This window comes from Vombatus ursinus, unplaced genomic scaffold (assembly GCF_900497805.2).
Source record: "Vombatus ursinus unplaced genomic scaffold, bare-nosed wombat genome assembly UNPS02015398.1, whole genome shotgun sequence".
Taxonomy (NCBI): Eukaryota; Metazoa; Chordata; class Mammalia; order Diprotodontia; family Vombatidae; genus Vombatus; species Vombatus ursinus.
This window is the reverse complement of record NW_020955176.1, coordinates 1,144,758-1,159,214: the sequence shown is the minus strand read 5'-3', so window position 1 is coordinate 1,159,214 and position 14,457 is coordinate 1,144,758. Positions and strand designations below refer to the sequence as shown.

The 14,457-nt window shown below is 39.2% G+C and overlaps 1 protein-coding gene across 3 annotated transcripts in view; it reads left to right on the top strand.

Moving 5' to 3' along the window:
- Window positions 1-14,457, top strand: part of NCAM1 (neural cell adhesion molecule 1) — a 454,728-nt gene that overhangs the window by 414,899 nt on the left and 25,372 nt on the right. Inside the window, exon 14 of one of the 3 annotated variants that reach the window (XM_027847322.1) lies at window positions 6,478-6,480. The exons of the other annotated variants lie outside the window; for them this stretch is intronic. Within the exon in view, the coding sequence (XP_027703123.1) occupies window positions 6,478-6,480 (3 nt within the window). The remainder of the gene's footprint in view (window positions 1-6,477; window positions 6,481-14,457) is intronic. 3 annotated transcript variants of the gene reach the window in all.

Sequence of the window (14,457 nt, the reverse complement as noted above, 5' to 3'; positions counted from 1 at the left end):
GATGTTCCCAAATGAAACCTCTTACCTAAGTGACAGAATCTGGCACCCTCATGGTTTTCTGGTTTAAAGATAGTGAGACTGTGGCCCTCGCTTTTTTTTTTGTTGTTGTTACTGGCTTTGTTTTCCTGCACATCCTTATTCTTCTGCCTGCCCCAGCTCATACTGGCATCCCTGGGTTTTGCCTTTCTGGCTTCCATACTTTAACTCTGTGTTTTGGTGAAATGACTTCCCTTTTTTACCTTCATCTCTCTTTCTGTAGTGACTCCTGCTAGTCCTTCCTTCCATGCTACATTGTCTGCCTCAGACAGTGAGTATCATTTTCCCCCATCCGTCTCTCTGCATGTTGCTTTCCACCAGCTGCAGAATAGTCTGCCTAATGTTATCTCCTTAGCCAGGTAATGATTAAACTCAGTTGGTATCTGGATGGTAGATACCACAGGTTGGGCTGGAGGGAAGCAAACCTCGTGACAAAGAGGAATCAGGCCTCTCAGATTCATGGGAAATGAGCTTTCCCAGGAAGAGAGTAGTTAAAATGCATTGCTCTGTGCATGAAGCCCCTGCACTGTTTTTAACACCACCATTGTATTGCATATGCAGTCTTTAGCATATCTTCCATAGGGTAGGGCCAGAACTGACATTTGGAGGAGAAATTTGGCTTAATACTTCCTCCCCCCCCCCAAAAAAAGCAAAGAAAATATGTGTACTGAGATGTAGGGGGGAGAGGAAGGACAGAAAAAAAAATCATTTGAGGGTGCCTTTTTTATATAGTATTTTTATACAGTATTTTACAGTATTTTATATAGTAGTTGGGTTCAGAACCTAAAAGTAGATAATGAGTAGGAAAGGTTTTGTCTTACCTAAAAATGCATCTATTCTCAGTAATATTTGTGTCAAGGGCATGGGAGAGGAAAACCTGGCCTAGTGTTTGAACACAGTTGTGCCTGGCAATGTTTACTTAGAAACAAGTCACCCTAGTTACTTTCTGTGTGCCTCAGTTACCTCTTCTGTAAAATGGGAGTAATATTTCCCTCCTGAGTTATTCTGTGGTGGTAATGATTGAGTCTAAAGATTTCAAATCCCATTTTGCCTGCCCTGAACCGAGTTCCAATAGACCTATCAAGAGTATTTCCTAGTCACTCGAGCTGAGCTTTGCCCATCTCTGATTCCACTGCATCTTATGATCATTATTGCTTTCCCTCAACTACTCTTGAGAGCACAGGGATCGAGGGCAGACTGCTCTGCTAACTTTAGAGTTCCCACCACGGTGATTTCTTGGGCAAAAACAGATGTTAGCAGACAGTTAGGGTAGGTATAAAATAATGGTCGTGTCCTGGTACCACGGCAGAAGGCTGCAGATGTGCCAAGGAAGGGGCCACCGCTTGACTGTTAGAAATTGGCTCCTCTGCTGAAGCAAGCCGGGGGGGGGGGGGGGGGGGCTTAGGAACAGGTAGACAATGGAGGGCCTGCTTTGGAACCCCTGTGCCCTTCTCACCTTCTTCTATGTCTAGATACAGGGGTGGGGAACCTGTGGGCTTCAAGGCCAGATGTGGCCCTGAGGACCTAGAGGGCCACATCTGGCCTCGAAGCCCGCAGGTTCCCCACCCCTGGCTAGGTTCATCCCACCACCTCACACTTTCTTCTTATCACTTCCAGGCCTTTTCATCAAGATACCTAAATAATTTCCATTAAAAAAATACCCGTTTAACATTTATAAATCCTTCCCTGTGGAGAAGAAAGAAAAATTCTCCTTAACTGTCACTTTACCTTGTTGCAATACCTTTAAACACATAACACACACACACACATATATATATGCATATATATACAAATCTATAATTTATCGCCATGCTTTGCTTCACCTTTCTATGTCATATCTATCCTTCATGTTCCCATAGCAACCTGGCCTTCTCCTGCCCTTCCAGCTGAACCAACTAGTGAGTACGCAAAATAGCTGCTCTCAACCAGACCTCCGAGTGCCATTTGACAGAGAGCAGACTTCGGGTTTAAAGCAATGAAGCCCCCACCCCACCCCACCCCAATTTACTCATTCATTAAGCAGCAAGTTATAACTGCATGAAGACTCTAAGCCTGGCATGGTCACCTAAGCATGCTACTCTACCTCATTTGTCGAGGGGTCAAACACTCCTTAAGCAAGGAATGCCCGGATTGATCATTACAGGGATATGCTGCCTATGAAATGTCATTTCCGTGTTTACTCTCAGGCTGAACAGAGAAAGGGCCCAAGAGAAGGGATGAGATAAAAGAAGAGCACCTCCTGGGGTGCTTTCTTCCCTAAACAAATGCAAAAATGTTTTTAAAATGAGAGGGAAGGAAGGAAGCATCGGGGAGAAATGACATCTTGTGGAAAGTGACGTGAGAATCAAGGCGGAGGGAGGAATGACTGCTTTCTGTTGACGTGCTCTGCCTTCTCTCTTTGTGTCCAGGGCACAGGAACAGAGCTTGGAAGGAGCTTCATATTAATCAGAAGGAGTATTTCGTCTCCTCTCGAGCTTTCATATTATTTACCATCAAAAAGATCATCAGCAACTTGGATGTCCAGAGGACAAGCAGAAATAGCTCTATTTTGTATATTATTATTTATAGAAGAACAATATTTTATGTTCTCCTCCTCATCATCATAGCTAGCATTTGCAGTATATACAAATTATAGAGGCAACTGGGCTATAGTAGATAAAGTGCTGGACTTGGAGTCAGGAAGACCTGGGTTCAAATCCAGCCCCGACATTTCACTAGCTGAGTAACTAACCCCCAGTAAGTCTCTAAAGAAACTCCCCTAAGACTTATCTTAGTAGATAAGATGTAGATATGTTAGTAGATAGATGGATCATAATGTATCTTAGTACCATGAATTCCCCACACTTTAAAAAACCTTTTTGTGTTTGCATACGCAGATCATATCCCTTAACTTTCTGTTGAGCTTTTAGTGGGGATTAAGTCTTACTGGTGGTATTCTATTCCAAGCTCATTTTTATTCATAATGACATGATAAAAGAATCCTGGATGTTGAGGACGTAGGTTCCTTGACAGGACAGCATGGGTGTGCATTGCAGTGAATAAGCTATAAGGGAAATAGTGGACTTGTGTTTTTAAAAATTAACTGTAAGTGTGGAGTGAAATTAAACCATATTCATTCTTTTACGACTGTATGTTTTATGCTTAAGTGCGAAAAGCCAAAAAATCAGAAGTATAAAGCATATATCTTTCCCTGTCCTCACCCTCGAGATTTCCATTCCATATGAACAGAAAATAAGAAGATTTCTGTGGTTTGATGCATTGCATGAAATTGTTCCTTTTCCACTCAAGAACATGGCTTACGGCCTCCTTTTTCAGCATTCTCCCTGTGTGTGCACTACACAGAATTTTAATTCCTGATGCTTTTGAAGTAGAAGTGTTTCATTTTGCTAGAGAGCAGAGCAGAGAGTAGCAATGAGTGTGTGTGTATGTGTGTGTGTGTGTGTGTGTTTATATCTCTGCTGAATTCAGGCTGTGGCTTTTTGCATTTGGATAAAGAATACAACTAACAGAGCCTTCATTTCTTACAGCAAAGGATTTTGTTCCTTTTCTTTTCCAATTTGAGTTCAATATGTGTGTCTGTCATGAAGTAATAGAATTTTAGATGTTACACTTGAGTTTGTACAAGTTGTTTTACGTATTACATACTGAATCATTTTAGGTTAAATGTTTTCTCCTTAGAAGAAAAGAAATGCACCCAGATTTTCCTTTTAGAAGGAATGCCCTGATTTTGTTTGCTGATTTTCCTTCATTTTAGGGGGAAGGGAGGTTCAAATCATCCTTTTCTATTCTAAGATAAATATTTGTAGTATCAAGACTTTGTATGAATGTAGCCTTCCTCGTTTCATTTTTATAGCAACTTGACCCTCAGAATTGTAACTCCTGGTAGAGATTGTGCCAAAATAAAGAGATCACAGCTTAACATGATGATAACCACTGACGGGAAGACAAATTTAAAAACTAACAAACAACAGGAAGTTATTAGGAATGAAGAGAAGGATACTTGTAGGCAAACATAGGAGAAAATGGGATTTGAGTATACATAAGCTATTTTCTGTTGCTTTTTTTTTTCTGTACTTTGGCACCTTTTGTAATTAGTAGTTACTCAAATGAAAGAAGATGACACAAATGGTTTGATGTACCCTCCTCCAGTCTTCTAATGTGATTTGAATTTTCAGGACAGTCTTACTGTGTATACTAATAAGTCCTGGCTCCTGAGAACTAGGGAATGAAAGGAACTATCCTCTTCAGCTCAGAGACCCTCAGAGTCACAGAATATTGGAGCTGGGAGCAGACCTAGGTCTGTGGCAAACATTCATACTGGACTTCCCAAGAAAGTCTTGATTTCAAAATAAAGAAAGAGTGCTTTTAAGGATACTATTCCATTGGAACACCTTTATCAGACCATGCGCTCTGATTTTGGGGTTGGGAAATATGGTCACTATGCCTATGTCTTTAGTCAAGTCTCCTCTTTTGATCTAATTAAAGATGGTAGTATGCTACTTACCAAGAAATCTATCCTAGACTGCCTAACTCCCCACCCACTTGGATACTTCTCTTCCATGGCCATCATATTACAAAAGAACAATGCAAAAACTGCCCATGGCCTGTATATGCTGAAGGGAATTGAGGCTTCAAATGTGTTTGGAAATGTTAGCTTCACTTCATAAGCAGAACATAGTGGAATTTGGATAAATTCATCCAAGGGCAACATCCATTCCCTTCATCCTCCATATTGTAAATATTGAATTGGGAACTTGACAACATAGCCATTCATCTAAAAACATATATCAGACATTTTATCTGCAGTCACATGTATTTGTTTAAATAACAAATTCTCAGCCAACTGAGTTGAGCTGAGGGTAAAATTTCTGCTTTACAGAGTAGACAAGAACAGTGCATTTTTGTCTTACTTAGCCTTCCGCAGTGAGTGTTGACAGAAGCTGTAGTTTGAACCCTTGAGGAAGAACTCACTCCCTTCTTTCTACTTCATTTTGTCTCTGATATGGGTCTTGGCACCTAGGATCTTAAGATTATGAGTGAGAAAGGCATTTATTAGTTGTCTGTATACAAAGAAGACAGTCACAAAGTTGTTTCATTAAAAAAAAGCATGGAAGGGCCTTCATCTCTATACTAGACTATGAGGGCCAACCAAAAGAATCACCAGTGATTGCTAGAGTAAAAGGAAGTATAAATAGAAAAAAAATGGACATCTTTTCAGCAGAGATGAAAAGGTGAAAGGGATCAGTCAACGAGGATTTATTAAACATTTACTGTATGCCAGACGCTGTGCTGAGCACTAGAGATACAAAGAAAAGCCCTGGCAGTAAAGCTAGTGGATAATAAAAAGCAAAAAACATCTGGCAAGGAACAAAGATTTAAAGGGCTTTACTTACCGATAAAACCCAATCTGTTTAGCCATGTGTTCCTGGTGCATTAACTTTCACAAACGCAGTGAAAAGAACACTGGCTCAGTCAGATGACTGAGTCAGATGATCTGGGTTCAAATTCTGTGATGACTGATTACTATACATATGACTTGGGACAAATCACTTACCACACAGTACAATGAGGGAGGGGAATAGATTAGATGGACTCAGAAGTGCCGTCAAGCCTTAGAGCCTTTGATCTCTCACCTTTCTATGATCCCATGATCTAACCTATAGAGCTCATGGAGTATGGACTATCTGCCATCTTGGGAGCAAAGAGTGAACCAAAGGTACTTTAAAAGTCATTCAGAATTCTAAGCAAAGCTTTCCCTCCTCACTTCAGGCCTGTTCCCTGCTCTCCAAGCATACCATCCATTATCACCAAGGTAAAATTAAACCTTCTTCTTCCCCATTCTCCACTTGAATCAAGAGAAATGCAAACTACTTCTTAAAAGGTGTTGAGTTCCCCTCCCCCAAAGTGATAAAAAATGAACAGTCCCCATGACTGTTTCTTCTCCAGGATGTTGAGGATGTTGCTGAAATCTCTGAATAATGTCTTGCTTCTCTCTTTTCCTTTAACAGTCTCCTGGAATGCCATTTGACATCCGTGCCCTGGTGGGAATACATCTCTCCATCCCAATAAAAGTTCACTCGCTCCTCCTCGATGTGGCATCCATAAGCAGTGTTGCTGCTGTGCCTAACCCCTAGTGATGTCCTTAACCGTTAACACTTTCCATAGTTTTACAGTTTTCTTCTCTTTCCAGGCAATTTTTACTGTCTTTCTGGATGTATATGATATATGCTGCTGATTTAATTTGGTTTCCCCTTTTATTCAGTGTGTGATTTTTGTGGTTGATTTTTCCCTGCCCATTGTTTACATCAGTTTTTTAATTTTTTTGTATCTTCCATGTGACCTCCTCTACTTTCCTTTCAACCAAATCATGTACGTGCGTATCATGTGACTTTGTCATGTGGCTTGCATGGTGCTGACGATGTCGTCCACGGTGGTGAACAGAAGGTAAAATTCTTTGTTCTGATTCGTGGAATATAAACCTGGGACCAGACCCTCACCGCTGGGGGCCTGTGGATGGTCACTTTCTCAAATTCCCCAAAGATGGCATCATCCCTGCCCTCAATTTGCATGCAGAATTCAGAATTTCTCCTTGCTGCCATGATGAAATAGTTTGATGCCTTGGCTGCCTTTGGCTTACACCCTATTCCAGTGAATTTGGATACCATCAACTCCTACTCGTGGTAGGGCAGGTATAACCCACAACCTAGAACCCAAGCTTGAGTGATCCCATCTCTGGAATAAAAGGATCTCCACCAAGTGAGTCAGTCAACAAACATTTATTAAGCCCTTACTGTGTCCCAGGCACATAGTAAAAAGCTCTATTTTCACTACCTGGTTTCATATCCATAATATTATTATTATTCTCATCATCATCATCATTGTTTTTGTCTGGAGGTACTAAAAGATCTGGTATTACTTTAAAACTAACTATATTTGTGCATTTCTTTTCTTTTGTTGAAAATTGAAAAGCCACCTCATATCAGCAGAAAATTTTAGGAAATGGCAGTCCAGCAGGGGAAAGAGCACTGGATTTGGGTTCCGATCCTGGCTCTGTTTCTACCTCCAAGACTATAGGAAAGCTACATTACCTCTCTAGGTTTTAATTTCCTCATTTGTAAAATTAAAAGGTTGAACTAGATGGGCTCTGAGGGCCCTGACACCTCAAACTCCCCTGATCCAGAAGAGAACTTTGTCTAGGACGGAAAGAACGATTTGAGCCTGAAACACATGCTGATTAAATGCTGGCTCCTTTTTTAATTTTCTAAAACATCTTAAGATATAAGTACAGGGAATTCAAAGCAACTTGATTGTCCCTCTGGAGGTGTCACTTTTCAAAAGTGTGCCTGTCCTAGGCAGAAAAAAGAATTAGCCTAGCCCACTTAGCAATTACCCTTACTGGAGATCTCTGTCTAACCAAGAAGCAAATGATTTAACCAGAGATCACAGGAAATAAAAGGACAGCCTGATTAAGCTTCAAGCAGCTGCAAGATAATCAGTGGATACTGTTACGATAGCAGCCTTATTAAACATTTTCAGTAGAAACTCCAAAAAAAAAAAGAAAAAGAAAAATCTCTCCCCATTGCTTTCCCTGGTATTCACCAATTCCAGACCTGCCCTGAAAATCCATAGGTGCTTTCATCCCTCTCTGTGTCTACAGAGTCTTCGCCTTGGACTGCAACTTGGGAAGCAAGTTGCCTGGGTGTGTCACCAAAAGAAAACTAACACAAATAACCCCCAGCATTGCTGCATGCATGAAAGTGGTCCCTGTTTGACCTCACTTCTCTGAGAGCTGATTGGGCGACATCTACAAGGAACAAAAGCATGGACATCGTGTCTCGCATGGTCTTTGTTCCTGTTCTATTTGTTGTGCTGTGTTTTGTATTCCATGTGTGTTACAAAACTTTCCGTTGTGTTTTTCCTGTGATAGCTTCAGCTTTGTAGACATAGTGAATGTATTGTCCAAATGGTGGCAGACTTTGCCCTAATTTGATCCCATTTACAAGATTCCTGAATGGGTGGACTTGGATAAGTACTGATCTAATTTCCCGTAGAGAAGATCCTTGATATTTATATTGTATTTAGAAATAAAATGTTCCCAACAAACAGTAATGAGAAAATCCAATTGGATTTAAGCTAATACTTTTTAAAAGCCATTGTAAGAATTCTTTTCAGCACTGATCTATATGATCAACCTGTGAAACCATTGTGGAGTACAAATATCACGAACCTAAAATTTTCAAAATTCTGAAATCACACATGCAGTTTTGTAATCTTGTCCCAAAACCTTTTGCAATAACTCTCTACCCACAAACTGATCATCAGTTATACCAGAAGTTCCCTAGGCCCCTATGTTCACCTCTGCTTACTGACTGGTTTACTCAGTAAAAAGCCTTAGACCTTTTCCTTGAGTATTAGCCATGACCAGAGGCTGTCTGTTAAATAATGGACTGTGCAAACCATTTGTATTTTTACCCTTGGTTATTTCTATATCGCTCTATCATTCAGCAAAAAGCAAAGAATGTTGTAGGAGAAAAAAGTACCATAGTCCCTAAAGAGAAATTCATTCCAGATCTTGGAAACTTGACAAGTTCTATATGCAAGTTACCCTAGAAACGTGAAATAGAGTTGGCATTAGCTATCTAAAAAATTTAGCCAGTACTTTAAAAGACATGGAGAACTCTGTGGAAAAACCAAGAGCCTCGATTACCTGGTCCTCATCAGATCCTGCTTTTGTCTTTGAGAGAACAGCTATCTTGTCAGCTGTCTTCCAGGGGATGGCATTCATTCACTCAAGAAGCACATCTTAAACAAACACCTGCTACGTGAAGTGTCCTATATTAGAGCTGAGGTAGGTGCCTACATGAATATGAGAGAACGAACATTGAGAATGAGACAGGAGAAGGTTCTTGAAGGAGATTCCACTTGAACTGAACCTTGAAGGAATAGAAGAACTTGGAGAGGTGAAAATCAGAAGAGAACGCATTCCAGTCATGGAAAACAGCTTAGGTTTGAAGGTGGGAGACAGAGAGTTCAGGGAACAGCTAGTATTCTATTTGAAAAGTACAGTACGTGAAAGGGTGGGGATATAAAATAAGACTGGAAACATTGAGTTGGAATCAAATTGTGAAGGTCTGAGAATGTTTTATTTTGTCCTAGAAGTAATAGGGAGCCATAGAATATTTTTGAATGTAGCAGTGACAAGGTCAGATTATCATCTCCTCTGGAAAATAGAAAGCAAAGTCATATGCTTTAAGAGATGAGTTGGGGATGTGCCCCAAGCTGTGCAGAGGAAAAGTTTTGGAAGGGCCCTGATAGCAATTTAGGGAGTCAATTAAACTAAATAATTTTATCAGTCATCTGAAATCCAGTTTGGTATCAGAGTAGTGAAATGGCTCTTAATAATTGATTTATAGAAAATTTGAAGGAGAAAATATAATTTATAGAAGAGGAAAAACAAACCTTAGTAAATCTAGTAATTCCCTCTTTTCAACTAAGCATTGATGAAAATTCAGGAAAAGTTTTACCTAAATCTGTCAAAAAAAGGAAAATCTTTCTCCTTAAAATATATCATACTCTTTAGCAGTGCCCAGAGTGCCTTAGCTGATGTTTTAAGAAGCATGTGTTGAATGAACGAATGAATTAATGAAAGAAGGGATGTAAATAGGGACTGGATCTATAATTTCATTGGTACAGGGAACTCATTACCAGTGCAGGTTAGCACCTTTTCTGTAACTTACAGTCTTGAGAGTTTCTCAGAGAACAGAAAGGCTGATTGTGACCAGGGACCACACAGCCAATATATGTCAGGGGCAGGATTTTAACCAAGAATGAACAAATAAACTGCCTGGCCTTATCAGAGCAAAAAAGAAGTTTAAAATAGGAAATAAATCATTCATTCAATAAGTATTTATTAAGTGTCTGCTTCTTACTGAGTATTGTGCTACGGTCTGGGGAAAGTACAAAAATAATAACTAGCATTTATATAGTGCTTAATATGTATCAGGCACTCTACTAAATGGTTTACAAAAAACTTTTTATCATCACAACAACCCTGAGTAGGTACTGTAATTATCTCCATTTTACAGTTGAGGAAACTGAGACAGATAGCAGTTAAGTGACTTGCCCAGGATCACACAGCTGGGAAGTGTTTAAGGCTGGTTTTGAACTCAGGTCTTCCCACTCCAGGCCCAGCACTCTATCCATCGAGCCACCTTATTCCTACTCTCACAATTTATAATCTAACAGGGAATAGTCAGTGGCGCAGCCACTTGGTCCATGATTCTACAAGTTTGACACTTTGAAGGTTTCTGGTTTGTCGTATTCTAAAGTTAAAGATACTCAGCATATGCTATATGACTACAGAAAGAAGCTTGCATTAGAAAACTGAACAGTGCAAATAGGTATTTTCCTTTATTATATCAGGGCATTCCTACTACCAATAACCCATCTGCACCTTCCACTAAAGGAGTACTCCAGTTTCTCACTATAGTACGTAGATAACCCTGGCTTCCTGAAGACTATGGTGGTGGAGGCCAAACTCTTATAGGTTCTGCAAAGATGGTGTGTAGGCCTCATGATGGACTATTATTTTTATTTTCTGAGGATCAATTTAGCTAAATTCAAAGTGGCTTTATCACCAAAACCTTCCCCTCCAGGCGATAAGTTTGTCAGGGGGCAGAAGACACAACAAACTATGAATACCATCTACTAAATTATACAAGGATCACAGGCCACATCTGCACAGAAAATACCCACCCTTCATGCTATCATATATCCTTCAAGTACTGAAGCAAGTATCAGAGCGGTGAGGATCTGCCATCTGGTTCCTCCTAATGACTGGGCATGTAGCAACCCCCAGGACTCTATGTAAATGGGATTTCCCCCAGCATGTGTGTAACAAGTAGTTGTAATGTACCTTCTCCATTTTCCAGAACTCTTCCTGTAAGTGAGCTGCATGTCTGAGCATGTATTCATTCCAAACCCTTCATAATGATTTTTTTCTCTTCAGCTACTGACACTGACTCTTGCTAGGAATTCTGGTTCTGGTCGACTAAATGCCTTAACACTCAATCTTCCTTCTTAGATTGAAACATCACTAACCATCCCACCCTCCTTTTTTCCCTTTACAGCTGTGTGTCTGGATTGCAACAGTCTCTGACAGATCAACATATGTTTTTCACCAGGGCTTATGTTATGATTTCTTTGTTTCTAGGGACCTCTCTAATAGTGGTGAGTAGGTTAGTAGTAAGGTTAATGTGAAGGAATATTTAAACAGCAGCAATAGACATCCTGAATCCTTGGGGCTGCTAGCTGCTTTTGGAAGCTCTGCTAGTTTCCCTGGGGTCTTCAATATAATGACTAAAAATTAGCTTCCCATGAGCCTTATGCTTCTTGATAACTAATCTGACTTCCATGAAACTGTTGAAAATGTGCACAAATCTTCCTTAAGAGACAACTTGGCTCAGTAGCAGAAGCTGAGCTAATTGTTGGTGAATAGAGGTTATTTCTGTCAAAGCTTCCTCAGCTTAGATGAGCCCCACAACCACAAGCCATACCTTCCTGGTCATATTTTATTTTTAGGGTGATGAAACAAAGATAATTGATCAATTAATCTGTTGGTGTTTTCATGACACCCAGGAGAAGAGAATTGGCATTTTGTGGTTCTGTCTGTCGGAGCTCATTTGTTTCCATTTAATTTGTACTCTGTGCTGCCTTTCTCCCCACACACATCATAATTCCTAGAGAAACTGGCATTGAAATGAGCTTGTGGATTGTACCACTTCAATAAGTTGTCCACAGAGATGATAAGCATCTCTACTTAGTTGTTTTTTTTTTTCAAATGGGAGGCCTTGCCAATCTAATACTTTCTGATTTTGTCTCTGGCCTCCTCTAAAAATATAATGGCTGCATTGCCAACATCCATGGCATTTGGTAGAAAGAAACCATAGAGATTTGATTTGAAAGACAAGAAATTGTTGCTCTATTCTTAGATTATGTAGCCACTATGCTCTTTTGTATTGATCCCCAAGATATCAAAATTAGGGAGCTATATGGAGATGTTAGTGAGATTTTTGAGAGGCCAAGAATTAGAATAAAGTGGAAGGTATTCAAAGTCAATGTTAAATCTGAGGTCAGGATAGGAGATGTGGGGAACCTCATATGCAAAGGTTGATGACCCATGTGAAAACCATCCAACCTTTCAGGTCTGGAAGGAAATTGAGAAGGGTAATAAATGTGGCAAAGGACAGGCATCATGGCATGGTGGATACAGTGATGGACCTACATTAAGAAGACCTGGGTGCAAATCCTACTTTTTAGTGGTTGTGTGACCCCACATATAAATCACTTACCCTTTCAGGGAATTCCCATTGATAAAATTGAAGGTCTTTGATGTAATACATTAAAAAAAAACCAGAATGACATCTGACCCTTGAGAAACCAAATTGACCTTTTTAATGATATATGTATATATGTACATAATTAATAACTTACATACAAGCATATATGTATATACTAATATATGTACACAAGATCTAAACCAGTCTCAAGAAGTAATGCACAAGAAGTGGTTAAGTTTCAACTATACAAAACAAATAGGATTTTAAATACAGATAATTCTATTTTATCATAAATTCTGAAAAGAAAAAAATAAATGATGGAGTCCCCATCCACATCTTTGCTTCACATTTGGTCTCCTAGGAGAGAGCTTTCACAATGTGACTTTCAGGCAGCAAGCAGAAGGCCAGAAAAGGCCCAGCAGAAGCTAAAATTGTACCCAACAACTTTAAGAGAAAACCTTCAGAAGCAACAGAGAATATAAAAGATATGGAGGAAGAAGGGCAAAGATTGTCCTTAGATACCTTGGTGATACTTCATTAAGAAGACTTAGCTCTTAGTGTGTGGCATTTTTCCAGAATTTTGAATATTTATTTCTCTATAAATTTTCATGTGCCACTCAGAAACTTCCATATATTCTGGAATTTTTATTAAAAGATTCCAAATGTTTCATGATTTTTAGACGCTGCAGCCTCAATGAAAAGAAACAAGAGAAAGGGTTGTCTTTTTTTTTTTTGCTGCAAGTTTCCCTGTTGATTATTCAAGGAACAGAGGCACCATAATTGAGGGGGAAGACCGGTCCTAAGACCCTAGGGAACAAATAACATCAATCTAAATCATGATTTGTAGAGAAAATTGTATAAGACCTACCTTCAGTTATTCCTGCCACTAGCCACTGTAATTGGTTGTTTGGTATTTTTTCCTGTAGTACATGATTCACATTAAGTTAAAATACACTAGAATTGCCTGGTACCTATGTAATTGTTGGTGACAACATTTATTTTTTGAGGTACAACACTTTACATACAATATTTTGGGGAAAAATTATGACTATGGTTAAAGCTAAATCAGAGGGTGTAATTAACCCCAGGGGTTTTCTTGGAGCAACCTGCCTATTGCAGCTGAATCACCAACCTCCATTTACAAATAATTATAATATTGGTTTTGCTAAAATTACTCATAATGAATTCAGTCAGAGTAGTTGACTGAGAATGGCAAGCCCAGGACCCTTTAAATAATTTCCCCTCCTAATGTGTGCAATAAAGCAGTGAGTTGCCTCCCGAATGCTAAGTGCTAAATTTTACCATGGCTTGTGCTCTCAAATTCGAGCCCTTGACTGATCCCCAAAGCTTAGAGGAGAATTTAGTCTATAACACAAAGGAGGGGCCTAGAGGTGCTTTGAAGTCAATTATGATCATATACAGAAAAAATTCAAAATAAACATTTGGAGATGGACAAGCCTAAATCAATATTTACTTCCTGTTGTCCCCCAAATCTTAATATGGGAAGACTCTGCTCTTAAAAACAGGTCTAAATGTCTGGAAAAAATTAAGTTAAAATATGAATAATCTGATTTCCACATTGAAAATATTCTTATAATAGAGTGTTGTTACTGACGTAATGCTCGACTTTCTATAGAGGTGACAGCAAAGTCAATTAAATCCAACAAGAATTATGATAAGTACCTAATATATGCCAGACACTGGTGATGAAAAGACAAGAATGAGAATAACCCTGACCTCAGGGAACTTACATTCCTCATGTTCAAACCTAATCCTAACTCATTATAAATAACATTTATTTGTTTAGTGTACACCATTTTCTAAATTGTATACAAATTATTTAAACAGTAAGGCAATAAACAGTTACATAGAAATACATGAATATGACATGAAATCAATGTATTGCATAAGTTTTATTTTTATTTTTGCCTTATTTTGTTGCAATAAGTGAAGATGAAGGAACACCTCCCATGAAGGGCTTTGGAGGAAGTTTTTCACAGGCATCTTAGAGGAAACTTTGGGGATGGAATAGGGCCACTTCAAAGCTTTTTCAGTAACCAATCCAAGGGCATTTGTATGTCTG